Genomic DNA, 8800 nt, shown 5'->3' on the forward strand with positions numbered 1-8800 from the left:
TTACTGACACGCAGACTGCAGGTTTCCCCAACCTTACAAACAGGTCTTGATCAGTGGTTGTTGATGATGGTCATGAGAATTTGCATAATTATGATGAAGGTCACCTCCCAGCCCATTGTCCCTTCACTGGGCTGGTTTCAGTCATTATGTAAATGTGCTGTTTATACCATTGGGGAAACCTGCAGTCAGCTGAGACTGAAGACGTCACCTGATGATGACGACACGTTTCTCCTACTGAAAGCATCCAGATGAACAGAATCAACTTTTGGAGAGTTACGCTTCCTTACAACATGAAAAATCTCTCTGACCCATGAAAATGATACCTGGTACACTGAGGCTCGCATCAGACTGGTTCCAGTAGCTTGCATTAAAACACAGTAATGTACAGTTCCATGTTTTCCTTTGTTACCAGTGAGCAGGCTGTTAGAAAGTGAGCATCTGTTTTTGCGTGCTGGAAAAGTCGGAGAGAGTGAAACAGACAGGCTGTGAGCTCCACGCTCCTCGGTGGAGCACCCTCCCCCAGCCTCACACTCAGTCCACCCTGACCGTTCAGGGAGGGCTCCCCATCCGCAGCTTTAAACACTGCGCACACATTACCAGCTCACACGGCTCGCCGGGACGTATATATGACCGTAGATGTTATTATGCTCACTATCCCAGATGTTGTTCACACAAAGCCGTCCTTTTACCCGGCTCTGCTCTGTTGTATAGAGTAAACTGAGGTGAACCATCGGCATGAACTCAGTGACCCCAAACAGAAGCATTACGTCCTCCAGAACACCAGGCGGCAGTGCGGAGCGCGTAAAAGCCTGAGCTGAGCGCAGAGTAGCTGTTCGGCTTACAGAGCAGTATGGTGCACAGCGTGCCATGCCGTCTCCCATCCCGCTGACCCGCCTGCTGCCCAAAGACTTCTGCCCCTCTCTGGACACGGGGCCCTGCAGCAGCCCGCTGACTAAGCACGGCTCCACCTTACAAGTGCCCGCTCAGCGGCTCCATGGCCGAATCGCCACTCGGCTTTGGTCCTCGGTTATCCACTGGAAGCAGCTGCGCTCCGTGCAGCCCGTGGGCTCGGGAGGCTTCGGCTCTGTCTACCAGGCGGAGTACTTCGGAGAGACCGTGGCGGTGAAGAAGGTCAACAGGTCCACCAAGAACAAGCTGGCGTCCCAGCAGAGCTTCTGGGCCGAGCTGAACGCGGCGCACCTGCGCCACGCCAACATAGTGCGCGTAATAGCTGCCACCACCTGCGTCCCGCCACAGTGTGGAGACGAAGGCAGCATCGGGGTAATACTGATGGAGTTCGTGGGCAGAAGGAACCTCCAGCAGGTCATTTACGGTGGCACGGAGCCGCTGGGACAGCACAGGTGCGTCAGGTACTCGTCGGACATCGTTCACGGCCTGAGGTTTCTCCACTCCCACGGCGTCGTGCATCTGGACATTAAACCAGCTAACGTGCTGCTGACCAGCGAGGACGTGTGCAAAATCGCAGACTTCGGCTGTTCTCTCAAACTGGACCCTGGCTGTGAGGTCAGCGCCGCGAGCCACCAGCCACTCGTGGGTGGCACGTACACGCACAGAGCCCCAGAGCTGCTCAGAGGCGAGAGGGTGACTCCTAAAGCGGACATCTTTTCTTTCGGCATCACTCTGTGGCAGCTTCTCACCAGAGAGCCGCCCTACACCGGCGACAGGGAGCACGTCATCTACGCGGTGGTGGCTCACAATCTGCGGCCTCCTGTTCAGGACCACCAGGTGTTCCGGTCGGAGCCGGGGCGGCTGTTTCGGGCTCTGCTGAGCCGCTGCTGGAACGGAACGGCCCCCTGCAGACCCAGCGCCCAGGAGCTGCTGTCGTCCCTGGAGCAGCTGCAGCCACAGACCTGATTTGATCTCCGAAGCTGCGCACGGGTGTGTGGACAGCTGTGGGTTTGAATATGTTCAGCTTCAGGAAACGAGCACTGTGCGCTAGGCCAGGTCAAAGCTGAGGAAACCATGGAAACGCTGGGCGTCTATGACTACATGTTTCTACTGTGCAAATAATAATAAGTGTGATAGTCCTCAGATTGTAGCGTTAAAATGAGCTGGTTTATTCTCCTCTCAGCTGTTTGTGCTGCTGTCAGGTCGGTCCTGTGGGACCAGGACACTGTTTCCTCCCAGGCGTCCTGATCCATCTGTGACAGTTTCCAAATGTTTCTTAAATGTGTTGTGAATCCTAGTGTGTGAAACGTGATATTTGGGTGTGATGGGTTTCATTAAAATTCTTTTTTATGCCACGTTTGTCTGGAGTTCACATCATTAGAGGGCAGCAGCTGGTCGAGGCTCGGTGGGCCACTGCTGCCGTCTCATGGGAGGACACTTAGTGTTCAAGTAGTACAAAACAAACTGTTTGTTTACATTTCAAATATTGTGTAGCAACACTAAACACATGGGTCCTCTCTGTCGGACACGTGGCAGCACTGCTGCTGTCATTGTGTTCGTATTTAACCACAAACTGCATTAGATTCTTCACGTCAGTGTACGGCTGAGGTGGGCCCGGCTACCAGCCTCATTCAGCCAATCACAGGTTTATTTTCTCCCTATTTACCAATCCACCACCCCGGCACACACAGACGTGCATCCTGAGCGTGTGAGGAGGTTACCCACTGTCAGAGTTGTCGTTGAGCCTCGTAATGATTTGCAGCTGTGTGCAGAAACAACGAGATTCTAATGAAATGACCAAACTCAGACTTGCTCATGTTAAAGTTTATTTGTACTCTGACGTCGTCATCGAGCTTGGGTCTGCCGTTCCTGTCTCCATCACCAGCCCGGCCCGTCGTCTGATCCAGCTGCTGTAGATCTCCTTCATCCTTAAAGCTCACAAACTCAATACATATACAGAGAAGTACGGTTTGTGAAGCCGGACAGCAGAGGGCGCTGCTGCTCGTTTAACTGCAGATTAGACACCAGCTGTTCATTCACTGTAAAAACACAACTAAATACTATAAACTAACACTCAGTGTGACGCTGTGTGTCACATGAGCGTCACAGGAACACGTTTCACTGACTGACACACAAATGTTACACACTTCTACCACGGTCTGTAAGGAAAACAATGTGTTAATGACAGCCTCAGATCGCACTGCAGACACACACAGGTAAACGCAGGTGTGCAGCGTTACAGTGAGGAGAGGCAGATGTGCTGCAGCTGTCCTCCATCATCAAAGCTGCAGGGCCCACCGACAGCGCCTCTGCTACACTCCAGTCGCTTTCACATGTGATGTCACAGAAGAGCAAACAGCTGTTCTCACAGATGAGCAGGACCTGTACAAACTGCAGTTTCAGTTACAGCAGCGACTCAAAGCAGGGACGTGATGTTCTGATAAACACTACACAATAATACGAAGCAGCATCGTTGGAACAATATGAATAAGCGGATACAGCAACAGGTCCACAGCACGAAGCTGTCATCAGACAGTCCCGCAGTGAGAGTCACTACAGCGGTTCCTCACCTGGAGCTACGAACAGGCCGATCACATAATGGTGACCCTCTCAGGGGAAACGTGGGCAGCTGAGCCCACCGGCTCCATGCGCTTGCCCCTCATCTCACTGCTGTCCTGACCCCTGCGGATCTGGTGGAGCTTGCGGGCAACACAGGGGAGCAGGATCAGCAGCTTCCCGACGATGACGCACACCGGGAGCGCCAGGGCCACGACGAAGCTGGGCGGCAGGTAGAAGCGGTAGGCCTCCTCCTCAAAGGCGCGTTTCCAGCCAAACAGCAGCCCGTGGAAGGTCGCAATGAGCAGGGCGATGTACCCCAGAGTGGACTGGAGCAAAGACAGGAACACTCTCAGACACAGGCTTTTGTTGTGATCACATAACAGCACGACAGTGACTTACATTAGACACGCCCCTAACATCGAGACTACAGCAGAACATGTTTACACGTATGTAGTCTGTCATGTGACTGTCTAAGAGAGCGTCTCGGTCACAGGACGTTTCCCCAAGTGTTCAAAGCAGCTAAGCTGGTTTCAGGTACACTCGTCACAAGCCGCCATTACGCACTACTGATCACGTACACAGACTAGACTGGACTCAGAATACTCTCTGAGGCACGTGACACGACGGGCTGGTGGACTCTGTGGGTACCTGTATGAAGCCGAACTCCCTCCAGTTGAGCGTGCTGTGGACAGACGGGATGGAGGTGACAGCCAGCAGAGACAGCAGCCCCAGACTCATGATCCCAAAGGAAACGTACATCTCCACCCTCCACACCTCTTCCTCGTTCCACGTGCTTTCCATGTTCGAGTGGACCTGCCATCACATGAGAACACGAGCCCGTCACAGTGATTACAGTTCATCAGGAGGAACCCTACAGCTGCTGCCAATCAGATTACAGCGTTTCTGGTTTACTCCACGAGCCTCCCATCGCTCCTCATGTGTTTAACACAGATGTTAGACAACGCCGACGTGAACACGTCTCTACTGTGACACAAACAGAAAAGTTAAAACCAGGAAGGTTGGTGGTTCAATCCCCGTCTGGGCAAGATGCTAACCCCCTATGATGCATCCATGGGAATGTGAATGTTAGACAGGAAGCTTGTGTGAATGCTGCCTCAGGGTGACACTTATGCTGACCTGTAACGTTTCTGGATATTTGAAGGGAAAACCTTTGATGTTGCCAGTTCTTTTTGCTAATGTGTAACGATTCAAATCAAAGTGATCTTCAGAAACAGCACTGATGTTTGTAAAGATGTGCAAAAAGCTGTTTCACTGACCTGCTGATAAGCAGTGTTGAGCAGCAGGTATCTCTCAGACCTTCTCAGAGGCAGGCACACACTGTAGAGGACATGAACAGCAGCCAGGAAAAAAGCGAGGAGGCCCAGCTGTTTGCGGCTCTGCAGCCAGTTTTCCAGCCAGTGTGGGAAATGCTTGTACTTGGTGCCATAGTAGAGCTGGTGGGCAGCTGCTAACTGTCCTGCAAGGTACACCAGGGCCAAGAGAGTGATGGCGACGGCAGGCAGTGTCCGATTCACTATCTCTATGGGGATCTTGTAGAAGTCACTCTGCTTGTATTTCATATATGGGTGAATTATATCTCGAATAAACGAGTAAGAAAAAAAGAAGATGGAGAGGGCCACGGCAGCAAGAACAGGGCCCTTCCAGCCAGGGAACAACTGGATAGGCATGTTCTCAATATCACGGGAAGAAGACAGGGTGCCCATGTCCACCGGCTGGAAGTTGAGCTGCCGGGCTAATTCCATGATCTGCTGCCTGGCCTCCACCGAGTCACTGCAGATGAACACCTACAGGAGAAACATGAGGGCGGGTTAGAGACGACGGGCCGGTTCAGAGGCGTCCTCCTGTTTGGACGGTGCTGTGAGACCTTTATGAGTCCATCTCAGCAGCATCAGTGAGCCTGAAGAGCCTGCTACAGACCTCTCTGCACCCATGCTTCTTATTAATCTCTGGATATCTCCCACAGCATGTCTTTGTCCCCCCTGAGCCTGGTTCTGCTGGAGGTTTCTTCCTGTTAAAGGGAGTTTTTCCTTCCCACTGTCGCCAAAGTGCTGCTCACAGGGGGTCACATGATTGTTGGGTTGTATTATTGTAGGGTCTGCCTTACATTATGTTGTTGTGGTCTGCTGCTGTATAAATAAAGTTGAATTGAAGTCATTTCGAACGCTGCCACTAACCCAAAGGAAGCACTTACTGGTATTTCTTCACTGACTCAGTGTCATCAACAGCTTTAAACTCTCTGCCTTACATACAAAGTATCACAAAGTCAGATTCATGTGCACGTGGCTGACCTCTCAGTTGAGGCTGTGGTATTTTAAGGTAAAGACCCTACAACACTACAGACAAACCCCTGGTGGGCGAGCATTTTAGCAACAGTCACAGGTCAAAACTTTGGTTTTTAAACAGGAGGAAAGCTCCAGCAGAGCTCAGGGACACGACAGGACAAAGACATGCTGTAGACGTGGACACGTGTGGCCCGGTTACTGCACCTGTGTGCTGGCATCCTTAGGGTAGCTCTGCTGCATGGCCCAGGCTGAGATGACGTTGAAGCCTTTGACCACGATAGAGTCTGGCAGCAGTGAAGCCAGATACTCGGCGTTGGACTCTGGATACTGGTTTGCTCGCTTATTGTTACTCACATCCACCAGGATCTTCCCTGCAGAACAAACACAAGCACAGCAGTCAGGTCACCAACACTGATAACCCAGACGTCTTTGCCCTTGCATTTCCTCCAGTCTCACAGACGCGGCTCAAACCAAAACCTTTGGAAGGTCAGTAGCTTGATCTGCATGCAGACGTGTGCTGGGATAAGAAAATCAACCACTGTGTCCAGTATGTGTGTGATGGTGTGAAAGCACTTAGAGGTGTGTGACATACCTTCCAGTAGGTGTTTGAGGTCCCACACAACAGAATAGTGCTCACGGCGGATTGCCAGGAATACGATGTTAGCCTTCCCCACGGCATCTTCATGGTGCGTTACATCCACCACATGTGGAAATGAGTGGGCTGCCAATTTGGGATGGCGGCTACCCACCACCACATGGAAGCCACAGCGCAGCAGGCGAATGGTCAGGCACTTGGAGAAGTCACCTGATCCCAGAATGGCCACAGTAGGCTGAGCAGACACGCACCAGCTTCCTGGACCTGCAGCTCCATTCTTCAGGCCTTTGGACAGCAGGGGGGCCTGGACGTGGTGGGAGGAGGAGGCTGTGAGGAACACGGGGTTCCTGCTTCCACTCATCAGAGACATAGAGTCCATCCTGCGTGCTGCTTCAGTGGGCCTGGAGGAGACAGAAGCACGGGTGTCTATAAGAGCACAGCAGAGGATCCGCAGCTTTCACGCATTTAACACACTTTGTTCCACATTTCTGAGAGCTACAGCAAACACGTCCACGCTGCGTGCGTGCGTGCGTGAGCGCGCGCTGGGACAGGAGGCCTCCACTAGCTACCCCAGTGACCGCGCGGGGAGCCCCCACACGACATCGGCTCTCCTCGCGACCTTGTGACTGCAGACAGTGGTTTCGCGAAGGACGCGGTCGCGCGTGTGCTCGTGCACCTGCACCAGATCCTCTACCGAGACACGACGAGCTGCCCGTTTACCCCACTCAGACACGCGCACACGTATGATGCCATGTTACCGTGGGTGTCACGCGGGGATGCTGTCGCAGCTGCTAGCTCATCCTCCCGGTCCTCCTGCTCAGCCTCTGCCGCGTGACGTCACCACACTCGCTCGCGCCATCGTTCACTCAAGCGGAAGTTGTTTTCAGGCGATATTATCTGCAGACACTGAAGCGAAGCTCTCTGTACATCACCCACAGCTCCGTCTCCTGTTTCACCGTGAAACAGGAAACACGTCACTGTTGCCTGCTCAGCACAATGTGACGTCATGTACGTGAGGGCAGAGCTTTTGTTTACACTCGGGCTTCATGCTCGCGCTTGTGTCGCCTCTGTCTGGTGACATCAGCTCAGTGTGCGCATGTGCTGATGCTCAACCATCCAGGTGAGGCCGACGGGGTTCACCTGCACGTGTTTGTGCATTTACACACATATACACTCTATGGTATTACATAGAACTAGGTGATCATGGCTGCCAGAGGAAGCCCAGCGCTGCTCCGGGCCCATGATTAGTCCAGTACGATCAGAGCAGCAGAGCTGATGTCTGATGGACTGCAACACTGACTCTTAGCTGACATTCACGTCAACAACACTTATTCCTGATTACCTTAGAAATCAAACATTTACTAAAGGGTGACGACATCACAGGTCAGTGATGTCACAACCCTGTTTCATTTGGCCAGTGTGAAAGAAGCCTCGTTCTCATCTGGGACATTTTTAAAGTCATTGGTTTGCATATATCAGCACGGTGATCACATGCACAGGTGACACCTTTGACATCATGTAGGAAACAGTCTTGAACAGAAGCGCAGGTAAGTGTGGTTACTGTGTAGCACTCACCTATTAACCTTGTTTACAATCCTCTTACTGCCCAAACCTGCACAGCACAGGTCTCGTCAGCTATCAGTGATGTCAACCTGAACAAAGACATCAGAACCAGGAAAATCAGTGTTTGCATCTTCTAGCCACTTCCTGTCTCACACCAGGCCGCAAACACTTTGAGCTATAAAAGCTCCACGAACACCATCAGTGTAGCCGCCGTCTCTGTACAGCTCACATATACTTAGTATGAAATGTGAACAGGATGTGGGCGATGGTCAGAACACTGATTCACGACTGAAGGCTGACTGTGACGACGTATTCTGCAAGTAAATGTCCTACAAAATGTCACAGAAGTAAAACTGTGTACAACATAAAGTAAGTCGGGGTAAAAGGACTGATCCTTGTACATGTGACGGCAAAGAGATGTCAAGACAGGACCAGCTACCTATGAGGGTGTCCAGCCCGTTTAATATGTTCGTGCTGTTCGAACAGCTGCTGGCTTTATTTCAAGTCAGTAACTGATTGATTGTTTCAGCTTTACTTGTTTACATCGTTGGTTAGTTCAATGTATAACTTGATTTTGTAACCATTGTGGAGAGGTGCAGCAGCCTCACAGCACCACCGTCCTGGGCTTGAATGTGGTCTGTGTGGAGGTGCTGCTCGGGTACGCGCCCTGGCTTAGGTTCACTGGGACTGTAGACTGGCTTCAGTGTGGATGACTGTGCTGTGTGTTAGAAACCTGGAGGGTTGCTTTGTTGTTGACTTCAATGTTAAAATAAGTTCTTTATGAGCAGAGAGCAGTGACAGACTCACAAACTCATGTGTATTTAAACACGAACACAATGACAGCAGCAGTGCTGCCTCCTGTCACACAGAG

The 8800-nt window shown here is 51.8% G+C and overlaps 2 protein-coding genes across 5 annotated transcripts; one reads left to right on the forward strand and one right to left on the reverse strand.

Moving 5' to 3' along the window:
- Positions 1-140: 140 nt before the first annotated feature.
- On the forward strand, positions 141-2568 carry mos (v-mos Moloney murine sarcoma viral oncogene homolog). The gene has a single exon (XM_040048852.1). The coding sequence runs from the start codon at positions 868-870 to the stop codon at positions 1873-1875; it is 1008 nt and encodes a 335-aa protein (XP_039904786.1). The 5' UTR covers positions 141-867; the 3' UTR covers positions 1876-2568.
- Positions 2569-2718: 150 nt separating this feature from the next.
- steap2 (STEAP family member 2, metalloreductase) lies at positions 2719-8732 on the reverse strand. Of its 4 annotated transcripts, none has more exons than XM_040048845.1 (6): positions 7942-8732; positions 6364-6767; positions 5976-6142; positions 4746-5273; positions 4117-4281; positions 2719-3794 (listed from the first exon to the last, which is right to left on the reverse strand). In XM_040048845.1, exons 2-6 carry the CDS (start codon positions 6743-6745, stop codon positions 3501-3503), a joined length of 1536 nt encoding a protein of 511 aa, XP_039904779.1. In that variant the 5' UTR covers positions 6746-6767; positions 7942-8732; the 3' UTR covers positions 2719-3500. The 4 variants fall into 4 exon arrangements, with proteins under 4 accessions (XP_039904779.1, XP_039904776.1, XP_039904777.1 ...); XM_040048842.1 differs by lacking the exon at positions 7942-8732 and adding an exon at positions 7125-7434; XM_040048843.1 differs by lacking the exon at positions 7942-8732 and adding an exon at positions 7167-7433.
- Between the last annotated feature and the right edge of the window lie 68 nt (positions 8733-8800).

Source organism: Simochromis diagramma, unplaced genomic scaffold (genome assembly GCF_900408965.1).
Source record: "Simochromis diagramma unplaced genomic scaffold, fSimDia1.1 OVJJ01000125.1, whole genome shotgun sequence".
Lineage (NCBI taxonomy): Eukaryota > Metazoa > Chordata > Actinopteri > Cichliformes > Cichlidae > Simochromis > Simochromis diagramma.